A 14,833-nucleotide genomic window follows, 5' to 3' on the forward strand; every position below is an offset into this window, starting at 1 on the left:
TTTGACTTTTCTGGCAGCAAATCTCCTGCCTCTTTTCTTCTCCTCAAACATTGTTTCAGTTTGAGGAGAAGAAGAGACTCGAGAGACTTGCTGCCAGAAGATTACAGTTACAAAAAAATACAGTTACACTATAAAACATTCTCTGTATAGATAGATTTATATCTATCTATACAATCTATCTATCCATCTATCTTTTTTTCTATCTATCCACCTTTCTTTCTTTTATTCTATTAGAATAGGCAGGTAGGGAGTATATAATTATATATATATATATATATATATATATATATATACACATATATATATATACACATATATATAATATATATAGCAATAGAGGTTTATTTTTTTGTTAGCAGTAGTGTAGATATATATACCTGTTAGTTTGTGTGTTTTATAAAAAAAAATAAAAAAAAATTCTTTAGTTAGTGGTAGTGTTAGTGACGTTATGGCGAGGAAGTTGTTTAGCGCCGAGGAGGCATACGCCATGCTGTGGTCTGAGTCGGAGACCGCATCAGAGATGGCATCAGAGATGGAACCTGTTTTGGGCAGTGACGATGATAGCGTCACTTCAGGTTCATCTTCAGGGGACGTTGTCCCTGATGCAATTGAAACTGCAGAACATGAAAGCGCAGGGCCAAGTAGCGCTGTAGCACGGGACAGCCTGGTCCCTCCAGTCCAGGCTCATGTATGGGCACCTGCCCCATCTTTTGGGCCTAGAATCCACGTATTTACTGCCACTCCTGGCATAACCGTGGACAATACAAATTTTGTCCAAATGGATTACTTCCATTTATTTATAACGGACGACATCCTAAATCTGATTGTCCACGAAACAAATTTATATGCCACTCAATATATAAGGCAGAAACGTTCATCCACCCATGCCAGAGATTGGACGCCCACCAATTTGCAGGAATGAAAAAATTTTTTGGGGCTCACTCTAAATATGGGTATTGTCAAAAAGCCCTCCATTAGGTCTTACTGGTCAACAAGACCCGCCCAAGCCACCCCAGTATATTCTGCAGTAATGCCCAGGTCTCGTTATGAGACAATAATGAGGTTCCTCCACTTCAATGACAACACACAGGCCCCCCCAAGTACCGATGCAAACCGGGATCGGTTGTTCAAAATTAGACCACTGATAAATTCCCTGAATAATTTATTTCTGCAACTCTACACCCCTGAGCAGAATGTAAGTGTGGACGAATTCCTCCTCAACTTCCATGGAAGACTTAGCTTTCGCCAATATCTACCTTCCAAAAGGGCAAGATATAAGAGCTTTATAAATTGTGCGAAAGCGGGTCAGGATATACCACCGCCTTCAGGATTTATGAAGAGCGGGACCGCTCAATAAATGTTCCTGGATGCCCCCCTGATCTTTCCACCAGCAGAAAAATTGTGTGGGAGATAATGCAGCCTCTGCTTCACAAGGGGTACCACACGTACTGCGACAATTTTTATTCCAGTGTGCCCCTGTTTAGGCATTTGCATGCTGCAAGGACTGGGGCATGTGGTACCATGTGCAAAAATCTAATTGGTTTTCCACAGCAATTAGTGGGGAAGCGCATGGTAAAGGGGGACTCCTGTGCTTATGCATCCGAGGAATTGCTGGCGGTCAAGTTCAGGGATCGCAAAGACGTGTATGTGCTAAGCACGATTCATACCGCAGGAACAGTGGCAGTGAGGGAAAGAGGGGCAACATCGGACAAGCACAAACCAGTGAGCGTGTCTGAATATAACAAGTACATGGGGGGGTGGATTTAAGCGACCAGGTTTTACAGCCCTATTTAGTAAAGCGAAAAACAAAAACCTGGTACAAAAAAGTGGCCATTTATTTGTTACAGGTGGCCATCCACAATTCATTTGTGCTCTACAAAAAAAAACAGAGGCAGAGACACATACCTGGATTTCCAGGAGAAAATTATTGAAGGCCTCATATTTGATGTTCAGGACACCCGAGAATGCCCCCAGTCTGAGGATGTCACGCGACTGACTGAAAGACACTTCATCAGTCGGATTCCCCCAACACCAACCAGAAGCAACACCCAAAAAAAGTGCCGCGTCTGCAGAAAAGACGGCACCGCAAAGATTCCCGATATTTCTGTCCCTCATGTCCCTCGCAACCAGGCCTGTGCATTGAGCCATGTTTTAAAAAATACCACACTGTTCTGCATTATTAGATTTTAGTTAATTTGTTGAAAATATATTTGCCCTACATTACTTTTTTATTTTCCCCCTGATTTTACTCCAAGGGTGAGGGAGGGAATGGGTGGGGGGTGGATGTCATGTTTGCTTATTTTCTAAAGTTCATCTGCTGGAGAGCTCCATTTGCATAAACCTGCAATTTCTTATTTTAGAAAACCCAAAAAAATAAATTCCCATTATACCCCTAGATGAATATTTTGGGATTTCTGCTTCAAGAGCAGATATTTTGGAAGTGTTATAGAAACTCTGTTGAGTTTTGTAAAACCAGCTTTGAAAAAAAGCGATTTGTGAAATAAGCTTCTTCTATCGTCCGCCCTCCTACATCTTTATGTGATAATAAGGCCCACATATTTGGTATCCCCATGCACAGGAGAAGTGGCAGAATGTGAAAGGAGATTAATTTTGTCCGTGGTCTATACCGTGTGTGAAAAATACTGGCATAAACTGACGCATTTGCTAAAAAAAAGCTAATTTTATTTTGTTCCATCTTATTCAAGAAACTTTCAGAAGAAAACTGGACTGTCTAAAAATATGATAAACCCCTTGAAGGAAACCTTGTTGGGTCTACTTGTGTGAATGAAGTCATTTATGGGGTGTTTCTAATGTTTCAGCAGCATTACGCCACCCAGAAAACAGCATGCAGCTATAAAATCAAATGCAAAATGCCTGGACCGAAAAGGCCAAAACGCCTCCTTTTATGCCAAGCCCTGGCACATGCCGACACAGTGAATAAGGCACATATATTTGGTATCCCCATGCACGGGAGAAGTGGAAGAATGTGAAAGGAGATTAATTTTGTCCGTGGTCCATACTGTGTGTGAAAAATGCTAGCATAAACTGACACAATTGAATTTTTTTCCTATTTTGCCCACTTTAGAGAAAAAAATGTAAAATGATATATACTGACAAATGCCACTAAAACAAAGCCCTATCTGTCCTTTAAAAAGGGTGTAAAATTTAAAGATGAACTTTATTCACCTGCAGAGTTATAGTCATCTAAAGAAGCGCATAGCAAAATTGTGAAATTTGCTCAGGTCATTTAGCTGTAAAACAGCCTAGTCCTTAACCGGTTAAATTCCTACATCTACGAAAAGATACTATTGGTTTCCTAACTGCGACCTCCTTTAATAATGGGTCATTCTCAACTAGGTGCCAATTTATCCTAATGCTCATTCAGATCACATCACTCATTGGGCTGTGACCAAAGGATAGAATGAACCTTTTATCCTCTTTAACATTACATTTTTTCCTCTTTTTATTGTGTTGTAATAAAGATATCTGTTTATTATTACTTGCCTTATTCAAAGCTTCCCCTACAAAATTCTGACGGATATCCCCTTAATTCTAGCCTTTTTCTCATCTCATCTGCCTGTTCATAAAATGTCATGTCACTGCTATTAATTCTTCTTAAACGTAAAAATTGAGCATATGGTAAAGATTGGGTTACATGCTTCGGGTGTTAAATATCATATCGTAGAAGTGTATTGGTGGCTGTAGGTTTCCGATATCCTTTTGTCTGTACCACACCCCCTTCTAATGTTACATGTACATCTAAGAAATCAATTTCCTGATTTCCAAACTTGTGTGTAATACTCATATTCATAGTATTTTTATTCAAATATTCGACAAATTCCAAAAATTCCTCCTGTGTGCCAGACCACACTATGAAAATGTCGTCTATATAACGCAAGTATAACTGAAAATGTATAGCATAAGGATTAGATAGGTTATAAATCATTTGTTCTTCAAGATCAGCTAAAAATAAATTAGCAAAAGTTGGGGCCACTGGGGTACCTATCGCCGTTTGTGACTTTTGACGATACCAAATGTCATCAAACTGAAAAGAATTATGACTTAACACATATTGCAGTGCTTCACAAATGAAATCAATAAACATAGGATCACCTTTAGTATACTGTAATTGGCGTCTAACTGCCTGTACACCCGCATCCTGTGGGATGCGGGTGTATAGGCTTTCGAAGTCAATACTAGTAGCGTGAAAGTGGCTCAGTAACTGACCCAATTCCTGCTACAATTGGACGTCCCGGAGGGACTTCAATAGATTTATGTATCTTTGGGATGAAATACCAATATGGTATTTTTGGTAATGGTGTAATTAATTTTTCTGCGAAGCTTTCCGAGAAAAAGCCACCCTCAACTCCCTTTCTTAATAATGATCTCAATAGCCTTAAGTACAACGATGTTGGTTCTTGTTTAAGGATCTCATAAGTCATGTTATCATCTAATTGACGATGAGCTTCCTGTATATAATCCTCTCTTGACAGCAGCACTATATTACCTCCCTTGTCTGCCGGTTTTAGAATAACATTTTTATTGGAACTCAACCATTTTAATGCCTTTCTTTTACCCACTGATAAATTGGGAATGGCTGGTGGATAAATCAGACATTTTACATTGCGTAAAACTTATTTTTGAAATAAATCCAATTGTGTGCCGGCAGGCAAGGGAGGGTTAAAAGTAGATGGTATTCCACCCTGAAATTTCTCAGTGTTCTGCAATTGTGGCTCATAATCTACTTCCTCTAATGGAACATCCATTAATACATGTAAAATGTTTCTATCTTCAGCTGAAAAATTATCACTTAGGCTAAAACCTAAGGTACCTACAGTAACTTTCCTTTCCCCAATAGGGGGTATTTTTGTTAAAATATTATTTGAAACACTTGATGTAGATTTATTTTACATATCGATTTATAGAGATCTATCTCAAATTTGGTGAAATCGAATATAGAATTAATGCAATAATTAAAACCCTTGGAGAGCAGAGAAATACAGTCTGAGATCAGTGTGAGATCTGAAAGATTAATCATAGTGACCTCATTTGTTGAATAGGGTATCTCTAGACCAGACATAGATGTAGTGTCATTGGAGGGACAATCTCTTATTGTCTCCAAGAGACCTGCTTTCTTTTGACACCTGCATTATTGTCTTTTCTGCCTCTGGTGACCCCTTCGGTTATGCCTCCTAAAGGGTTACTATTCACTTCAGTCACGGGACTGATAGAAATGTCCATCAACGGACCATGCCTGGTCCCTTCTTCTCCATGGCTAGAGTCTGATCCTGAATCAGTAGTCCAATAATCGGACGATTTGTGTTGGATCTTCTGGCGTCTAAACTTTTGGATTCTCCGACTACCCCAATTGAAGATATGACCGGTATCAAAATTCTCGAATGAATTTATCTTTCTTTTGTTCCTTAGTTTCCTTCTTCCTACTGATTTACCAGGTGTCTTACCATAAATTTTTGATAATGTTTCATTGGGATATCACTATGATGTAATAATAAAAAAAAAAAATATGTAAAAAAAATTCCTGGTGTATTAGGAATGGGGTACTCTGAAAAAAAATGCTACAATTCTTCAAACCTCTCTCCGGTAAGATGATAATTTAGAGCATTCACAAAAAATATGCAAAATAGTCCCTTCAGATCTATGGCATCACCATCATGTTGCAGGACTTGTGGGAAACATTGCGTGTAACTTAGAGGGCACTCTGTACTACCTTGAGAGTATTTTCTAACTTGCCTCTTGAATGTGACTTGAGATCGAGGAACTATGGCCCGGTTTGTACACTCTCCCCCTCTGTTTCAGAAAAAGATGTAATCTTTGTTTTAACACCATATGGTGATGACAAATTAGAGCAATATTTTTTTAAGGAAGGACTCTGTATCCTGCAGACCCTGTAATGTATTGCCAAAAGCTGTGAAAAGGATCTGGGTTCATTTTGACAACTATGCTCCTTGTCATTTGGATTCCATTGAAATAAAATAAGAGGGTTGAAATATTATGTTTAAGTCTAACAAACATAGATTTAAAGCCAGTAGGATATTGTGATGTATTAAAAGAGGCATGGAATCGCCGGACAGGGACATAATAATACAACTTTATAATTCATTAGTGAGGCCTCATCTAGAATATAGTTCAGGGGCATGAGGAATGATGAAAATAATTACATTTATTTAGTCTTGAGAAGAGACGCCTAAGGAGGAAATTATAAATGTATATAAGAATATTAATGGCCCATACGGGGGGCGTACATGCCATATGTGCAGGTTGTGCAGCTACACAAGGACTCAGTAGGTAAGGGAGCTTATTGCCACCTTAAAAGCAGCTTAGGGCACATTCACACGTGGCGGAATTGCTGTTGAATTCCGCTGCGGACAGTTTGCAGTGGAATTCTGCAGCAGCTGTTTTTTACATTTGTTTCTATACATTATTAGGAAAGTTAGTTCAGACGTTGCAGAAAATAACTGTGCGGACATCAGGCTGCGGTGCAGAATTTTCCCTCCGCAGCATGCTTATGACGTGGTGGAGAAGGAGCGGAATTTCACTGCAGATTTCAGCATTTGCAATGCAAAAAATGAAATCTGTGGCATGTCCGCTGTGATATCCGCAATGTCTGAATTACCTGTCAAATATGCAAATGTTGGTGCAGATTAGTTGCGTAATTGCCTCAAATCTGCACAAACATTTGCAACGGAAAAATTCTGCCACGTTTGAACGTGCCCTTAGAGTCTATTAGTTTGCATGTAGGGACCTGAGCTAAGTTAAATCATATTTCACAATTAATAGTGGATTGTTAGGGCATGACCAGACGTGCCCGAATTGCTCTGGAATTCCGCTGTGGACAGTCCGCAGTGGAAATCCGCAGAGTACACGTTTCTCCATTGCTTTCCACAGCTTTTTAGTTGGGTTTGTTTACACGTTGCGGACAATTCCGCTGCGGAGCATAGGCTACGGTGCGGAATTTGGTGTCCGCAGCATACACTGACTGTTGCGGACGTGTAGCGGACCTGTTGCGGACTCATTGCGGAATTTCTCCATTGACTTCAATGGAGAGTCAAAATTCTGCAATGAAGTCCGCAGATGTTATGTGTGCTGCGTAGCGTATTGGTTTTACTAACATGATAGTTCTTCATTCTGGCTGGACCTATGTATTTCTAGGTCTACAGCCAGACTGAGGAAGTCTGCACCCGTAATTACGGGAGTGTTGCCAGGCAACGTCAGTAAATATTCACTGTCCAGGGTGCTGAAAGAGTTAAACGATCAGCAGTAACTGTTTCAGCACCCTGGACAGTGACTTCCGATCACAATATACACTCCCTGCTTCTTCCTCCAGTCCGGCCTCTCGGGATGACGTTTCAGTCCAAGTGACGGCTGCAGCGGTCACATGGACTGCCGCGTCATCCAGGGAGGTTGGGCTGGATGTCAACGGCCGGGTAAGCATGCATTTCTTTTACTTTTACTAGGGAAAGGGCTGTCCTTTCTCTCTATCCTGCACTGATAGAGAGAAGGGAAGCCCTCTTCCCCTCAATAGTCAACGGCTAGTCCGCATCAATTTAATGCCGATTTTAGGCAAAGCCACAACAGAATCTGCAACGCAGATTCTGTGCGGCATTGATACGGACAGTGTATGTAGAACTCTGCCATGTCTGGTTATACCCTTAGGCAATGTTCACACAGGGCGGATACGCTGATAAAAGTACACAGCGTATCCCCCTGGTCCTCGCAGGGAATTCCGGCCGAAAAAAATAATAAATTGACATGCTACAGATTAGAAAACCTGCACCGCAGGTCAATTTCTGAACGGTTTTTAAGCTGAGTTTTTACGCAGGATCTGGATGAGATTTGTTCAAATCTCATCCACTCTGCTGCTATTGTATTACACTGAGGATTTTCCGTAATTAAATCCATTGCGTGAAATCCACAGTGTCTACGCTACGTGTGGACATACCCTTAGAGAGGCATAAGGAGGTACTTAATAATGAGCTATTAGTGACAAAGAGACCCATTTACTGTTCTTGCACAGGGATACACTGCTGTCTCTGTGCACCCCTGGCCCATACAAAGAAGATGTAGAAAAGCTGTTCCATGGAAAATCCCCTAAGAAGACAAGGGATACTTCCTCCATCTTGAGGAAAAAAAGATTAAATCTGCAATTCTTTTACTTTTAGAACTGTAAAAATATGGAATAGTCCACCTCAGCAACTGGTTTTAGCAGAAACAGTTGTTAGCTTCAAGAAAGGATTTGATTTTTTGTTAGTACAAAGTAACATCAACTTCTATCTAAATGTATCGAATGTTGATTCAGTCTGAAAACCACTGGGGATCTGAAAGGAAAACATTTCCCTATTAGCTTACCTTTAGTGGCTGAAAAAGATCTGCTTTGTTTTATTACCTTGTATTTTAAAACCCTTTTCTTTATCAACGTCTTTATTTTTAATTGTATGATGGATTTACATAATTCCTGAAACTTTTCTTTATTTTGTAAGCAAATAATTTAAACAATCTCTTTGTTTTTCTTCTAGTTCCACCTGTCATTCGGGTCTACCCAGAAAGCCAGGCAAGGGAGCCCGGTGTGACTGCCAGTCTTAGATGCCATGCTGATGGAATCCCTCAGCCCCAACTCAGCTGGCTTAAGAATGGAATAGACATTACAACAAAATTATCCAAGCAGTTAACATTACAAGGTTTGGTAATAATCTATCACTTTCAAAAATTCCTGTATTACTTATAGGATGGGAGCTGGGAGATGTATAATTAGAAAAAGATTTGATACATTTATTTATGTTTCCTTTCCCTTGAGTAAAAGTAAAAAAGTAATATTTTTTTATTTTTTGTTCACAAAATAGAAATATTTTGTATTTATTTATTTATTTATCTTTTCAACTGATTCTGAACTGGTCTTTTGACTGTGATCGTAAATGTTCGTAATGGTATCACCAACAAATACAAATAGTCCAATTTAGAACTGTGAACACTTTAGAGGAAATTCATCGTACACACAGATTAACCTTTTAGAAAAAGAGGTAACTTTTCTGCGCTCAGTGGTTGAGCAAATGCAAGAGTGTGTCCTCACATTGAGCCAGCTGGAGTAAAATATCATTGGAGCTAACTGTCCCATGCCAATTTAAATTTGCATGCAAAAGTTGCAAAAGAGCTGCTCTCTTTTTAAAGGCTCATGTACATTACCATAGTACAGCTCCATAAAATCTTCTGTACAGGGTCATAATACAGCGCCCATAGAAGTTAATAGAGCCCTATTGTACCTCCATACCGTATGTCTGATTTCAGATAGAGGCTTTTTCCTGTGGAATTTTATGTATTAATCCTGCCATGTTCCATTGGATGCTGTTTTACAGAGTTATTGCCGTGTGCATAAAGCCTTAGATTGAACAAAAACAGTACAAAGCAATACAACATTTTGCTAACACTTACTAAGTTGCAAAACAATGTTCTGTCTCAGTAGATCAAATAATATGAATATTTAATTTTGCAGCATTTCTCTTAAATTTGACATGGTTTCAGAACAAATGTAAACTGCGACACCCACTTCTAGTTCTAGTGTTTGTTGTTCGTATTATGTGGTGAAAATTTTAGTACAACTGTGGCAACTGACAAGTCCCTGGTTTTATATAGATACAATAATACTCAATGTGCAATTGGACCTTTACATCTACAAGTTCCCGCAAACAATATTGTAAAAAAAAAAATCACAAAATAAATGTAATAAATACAGTGGCGGTTCAGTCCTTTGCTGCATCCCTTTGATATATTTTTATGCTAATTTACACGTTCTTTAGAAGTCATTTTGCAGGTTACTATTCATAATCAGCATTAATTTATTATATTTTTTGACCAAATACTCTAGAACTCTACTCACATAATCCTAACTAACCAGTCTTACTCTTGCTCCTCTGTCACACCAAGAGAGGTCTCATCTTTGTACTTTTTTCTTCTTTGATGTCCTAAATCCTTTTTACTCATCCCTCCCTTCTTATGGAATTTCTTAGACTGAATATTCTTCAAACATCTCTTTCAATTTATAAAATCCAATTGAAAATATATTTCACTGAAAAGTCTTTCTTTAAATTATTGATTCTTACACTGACTCCTCCGGATGTACTTCATCTGTCTAGCTTGCACTTTAATAAATAGATATTCACTCTGTTCCTGAGTGAAGCTTTTAACCTTTTAATATATTTTATAATATTTGTGTTTAATGACAATATATATGTTAACTATCTTCCTAAAAACAATTGCAAACAATTCACTCTGCTCTTAATCTTGTTTCACAACGTTTGATGGCCTTACTGTTCATACAGAGACATTGTACAGGTGATACAGTACATGTAACCTGTTATTGCATTGCTTTTTTACATGACAGCTGACTTGTTTTGTGTTGTTTTTTTTAAAGCTATAAATAGTATGTAAAGAAACTGTAAGATATAACAGACAGAGAAAGTGCCATAAGTAAAAATAAAAAGTGACGTTGTAAAGTTAACTGTAGTTATAAGATGTGAACAAATCTCAACGTAAATTTTTCAAGTCAAGGTCATACACATTAGATAAAAGTGGGCAGAAACCCCAAATCTAATCTGTATAGTAGTCTGCCATATGTGCCCTAATGTTGAAATCCAACAAGGGAGATAAGCCACAGCCAGAGGTATCTGACAGTCACGTGTTCACGTCTCTATTAAAATAAACATGCACACTCTGCTGATCTGAGCCTGCATGTTCATGGTGGAAGTGATGGCCAAAAAATAGTTTGGTCGACAGCTATCTTCTGTGCTTTATATAATGCTTTCGGAAAGTCTTCAACCCTTTCATTTTTTTTCACATTTTGTTAAGTTGAGGCCTTGTACTAAAATAAAATGAAAAAAATATTTTTTCCCCATCATTCCACACTCAATACACCACAGTGACAAAGTGAAAACAGAATGTTCGTAATCTTTGCTAAATTATTGAAAAGGAAAAAACGGAAATATTGCATTGACATAAGTATTCAGACCCTTTACTTATGGGGGAGCTGGAGGCCTTGATACTGGAAGAAAATACAGATATTGTAAAGGATCTGCCAGGCACAGCTTCTGTGTCATCGCCCATAGGTAATCAGTCTGCACCTGCTTCTATGTCTGTGAGACTGACTCCATCTTCCACCACTCAGGATGGCAGGCTTAGGAGTGGGAGAGCCTATCACAGCCTGGCCAGACGGAGCTAGCTCCCGCCCTCTGTCTATTTATACCTGCCTTTCCTGTTCCTCCTTGCTTGTGATTCTTCTCGTTTGGTTTCCTGGCCCTGCTGCAGCTTCTTGAACTATTTGTCCTTGCTTCATACTGACCCTGCCTTACTGACTACTCTCCTGCTCTGCGTTTGGTACCTCGTACACTCCTGGTTTGACTCGGCTTGTTCACTACTCTCCTGCTCTGCGTTTGGTACCTCGTACACTCCTGGTTTGACTCGGCTCGTTCACTACTCTTCTTGCTCACGCTGTTGCCGTGGGCAACTGCCCCATTTCCCTTAGCTTCTGTGTACCCTTGTCTGTTTGTCTGTCGTGCACTTATTGAGCGTAGGGACCGTCGCCCAGTTGTACCCCGTCGCCTAGGGCGGGTCGTTGCAAGTAGGCAGGGACTGAGTGGCGGGTAGATTAGGGCTCACTTGTCTGTTTCCCCACCCCATCATTACAGATATACTGTAGTTGGTGTTGCTGAAACATGGCTAGGCTCTTCACATGACTGGGCTGTAAATCTACAGGGTTTTACACTTTTTCGGAAAGACAGGACAAATAGGAAAGGCGGTGGTGTATGTCTGTATGTGAGAAATGATATGAAGGCGAGTGTGAAAGAGAGAATAGTGGGTAAAGATTGTGAGGAAGTTAAAACCTTGTAGGTGGAACTAGAAAGGGAGGTAAACACTGAAAAAATTACTTTTGGTGTAATCTATAGGCCCCCCAATATAACTGAGGAGATGGAAGGTCAGCTATATAAGCAGATGGAGCGGGCTGCACAGGCGGGTACAGTAGTAATAATGGGAGATTTTAATTACCGGGATATTAATTGGTGTCATGATTCGGCTTCAACTGCAAAGGGGAGACATTTCCTCAACCTGTTGTAGGAAAATTTTATGGGCCAGTTTGTGGAAGACCCGACTAGAGGTGAAGCTCTGTTGGATCTGGTCATTTCTAATAATGCAGAGCTTGTTGGGAAAGTCAATGTTCGTGAAAACCTCGGTGACAGTGATCACAATATAGTTACATTTTACCTATACTTTAGAAAGCAAACACAGGCTGGGAGGGCAAAAACACTTAATTTTAGGAAAGCCAATTTCCCCAGGATGAGGGCTGCAATTCAAGATATAGACTTGGAAGAACTAATAATAAATAATGGGACAAATGTTAAATGGGAGATTTTCAAATCTACTTTGGGTAATTATCGTGCAAAATTTATTCCTATAGGTAACAAGTATAAACGACTAAAATTAAACCCCACATGGCTTACACCTTCCGTAAAAAGGGCAATACATGGCAAAAAAAGGGCATTTAAAAAATATAAATCTGAGGGTACATCTGTAGCCTTTTTAAATTATAAAGAGCGTAATGAAATCTGTAAAAATGTAATAAAATTAGCAAAAATACAAAATGAAAGGCAGGTGGCCAAGGATAGTAAAACAAATCCCAATTTTTTTTTCAAGTATATAAATTCAAAAAAGCCAAGGTCTGAACATGTAGGACCCCTAGATAGTGGTAATGGGGAGTTGGTGACAGGGGCTCAAGAGAAGGCAGAGTTACTAAATGGGATCTTTAGATCTGTATATACAACAGAAGAAAGAGCAGATGATATAGCTGGTGCCAGTGCTGTTAATATATCAGTTGATATACTAAATTGGAAGAATGTAGATATGGTCCAAGCTAAATTAAATAAAATAAATGTGCACAAGGCCCCGGGACCATATGGGTTACACCCTAGAATTCTTAAAGAGCTTAGTTCAGTTATTTCTGTCCCCCTTTTCATAATATTCAGAGATTCTCTAGTGACTGGTATAGTGCCAAGGGACTGGCGCAGGGCAAATGTGGTGCCTATTTTTAAAAAGGGCTCTAGGTCTTCCCTGGGTAATTATAGACCAGTATGCTTAACATCCATCATGGGGAAAATGGTTGAGGGGCTATTGAGGGACTATATACAGGATTATCTGACAAAAAATAGCATTATAAGTGACAGCCAGCACGGTTTTACTAAGGACAGAAGTTGTCAAACTAATCTGATCTGTTTTTATGAAGAGGTAAGCAGAAGCCTAGACAGAGGGGCCGCTGTGGATATAGTGTTTTTGGACTTTGCAAAGGCATTTGACACTGTCCCTCATAGACGTCTAATGGGTAAATTAAAGACTATAGGTTTAGAAAATATAGTTTGTAATTGGATTGAGAATTGGCTCAAGGACCGTATCCAGAGAGTTGTGGTCAATGATTCCTACCCTGAATGGTCCCTGGTTATAAGTGGTGTACCCCAGGGTTCAGTGCTGGGACCACTATTATTCAACTTATTTATTAATGATATAGTGGATGGGATTAATAGCACTATTTCTATTTTTGCAGATGACACCAAGCTATGTAATATAGTTCAGTCTATGGAAGATGTTTGTGAATTGCAAGCAAATTTAAACAAACTAAGTGTTTGGGCATCCCTTTGGCAAATTAAGTTTAATGTAGATAAATGTAAAGTTATGCATCTGGGTACCAACAACCTGCAGGCATCATATGTCCTAGGGGGAGCTACACTGGGGTAGTCACTTGTTGAGAAGGATCTGGGTGTACTTGTAAATCATAAACTAAATAACAGCATGCAGTCTCAATCAGCTGCTTCAAAGGCCAGCAGGATATTGTCGTGTATTAAAAGAGGCATGGACTCGCGGGACAGGGATGTAATATTACCACTTTACAAATCATTAGTGAGGCCTCATCTAGAATATGCAGTTCAGTTCTGGGCTCCATAGAAAGGATGCCCTGGAGTTGGAAAAAATACAAAGAATAGCAACAAAGCTAATAAGGGGCATGGAGAATCTAAGTTATGAGGAAAGATGAAAGAATTAAACCTATTTAGCCTTGAAAAAAGACGACTAAGGGGGGACATGATTCATTTATATACAGTGAAGGAAATAAGTATTTGATCCCTTGCTGATTTTGTAAGTTTGCCCACTGTAAAAGACATGAACAGTCTAGAATTTTTAGGCTAGGTTAATTTTACCAGTGAGAGATAGATTATATAAAAGAAAAAAAAGAAAATCACATTGTCAAAATTATATATATTTATTTGCATTGTGCACAGAGAAATAAGTATTTGATCCCCTACCAACCATTAAGAGTTCAGCCTCCTCCAGACCAGTTACACGCTCCAAATCAACTTGGTGCCTGCATTAAAGACAGCTGTCTTAAATGGTCACCTGTATAAAAGACTCCTGTCCACAGACTCAATTAATCAGTCTGACTCTAACCTCTACAACATGGGCAAGACCAAAGAGCTTTCTAAGGATGTCAGGTACAAGATCATAGACATGCACAAGGCTGGAATGGGCTACAAAACCATAAGTAAGACGCTGGGTGAGAAGGAGACAACTGTTGGTGCAATAGTAAGAAAATGGAAGACATACAAAATGACTGTCAATCGACATCGATCTGGGGCTCCTTGAAAAATCTCACCTCGTGGGGTATCCTTGATCCTGAGGAAGGTGAGAGCTCAGCCGAAAACTACACGGGGGGAACTTGTTAATGATCTCAATGCAGCTGGGACCACAGTCACCAAGAAAACCATTGGTAACACATTACGCCGTAATG

At 39.4% G+C, this 14,833-nt stretch overlaps 1 protein-coding gene across 2 annotated transcripts in view; it reads left to right on the forward strand.

The window, feature by feature from the left end:
• FSTL5 (follistatin like 5) overlaps positions 1-14,833 on the forward strand; it is a 645,404-nt gene that overhangs the window by 529,132 nt on the left and 101,439 nt on the right. For both annotated transcript variants that reach the window (XM_075860283.1, XM_075860284.1), the window contains exon 9: positions 8,535-8,696. In XM_075860283.1, coding sequence (XP_075716398.1) covers positions 8,535-8,696 — 162 coding nt within the window. The remainder of the gene's footprint in view (positions 1-8,534; positions 8,697-14,833) is intronic.

Source organism: Rhinoderma darwinii, chromosome 1, assembly GCF_050947455.1.
Source record: "Rhinoderma darwinii isolate aRhiDar2 chromosome 1, aRhiDar2.hap1, whole genome shotgun sequence".
In the NCBI taxonomy this organism is placed as follows: domain Eukaryota; kingdom Metazoa; phylum Chordata; class Amphibia; order Anura; family Rhinodermatidae; genus Rhinoderma; species Rhinoderma darwinii.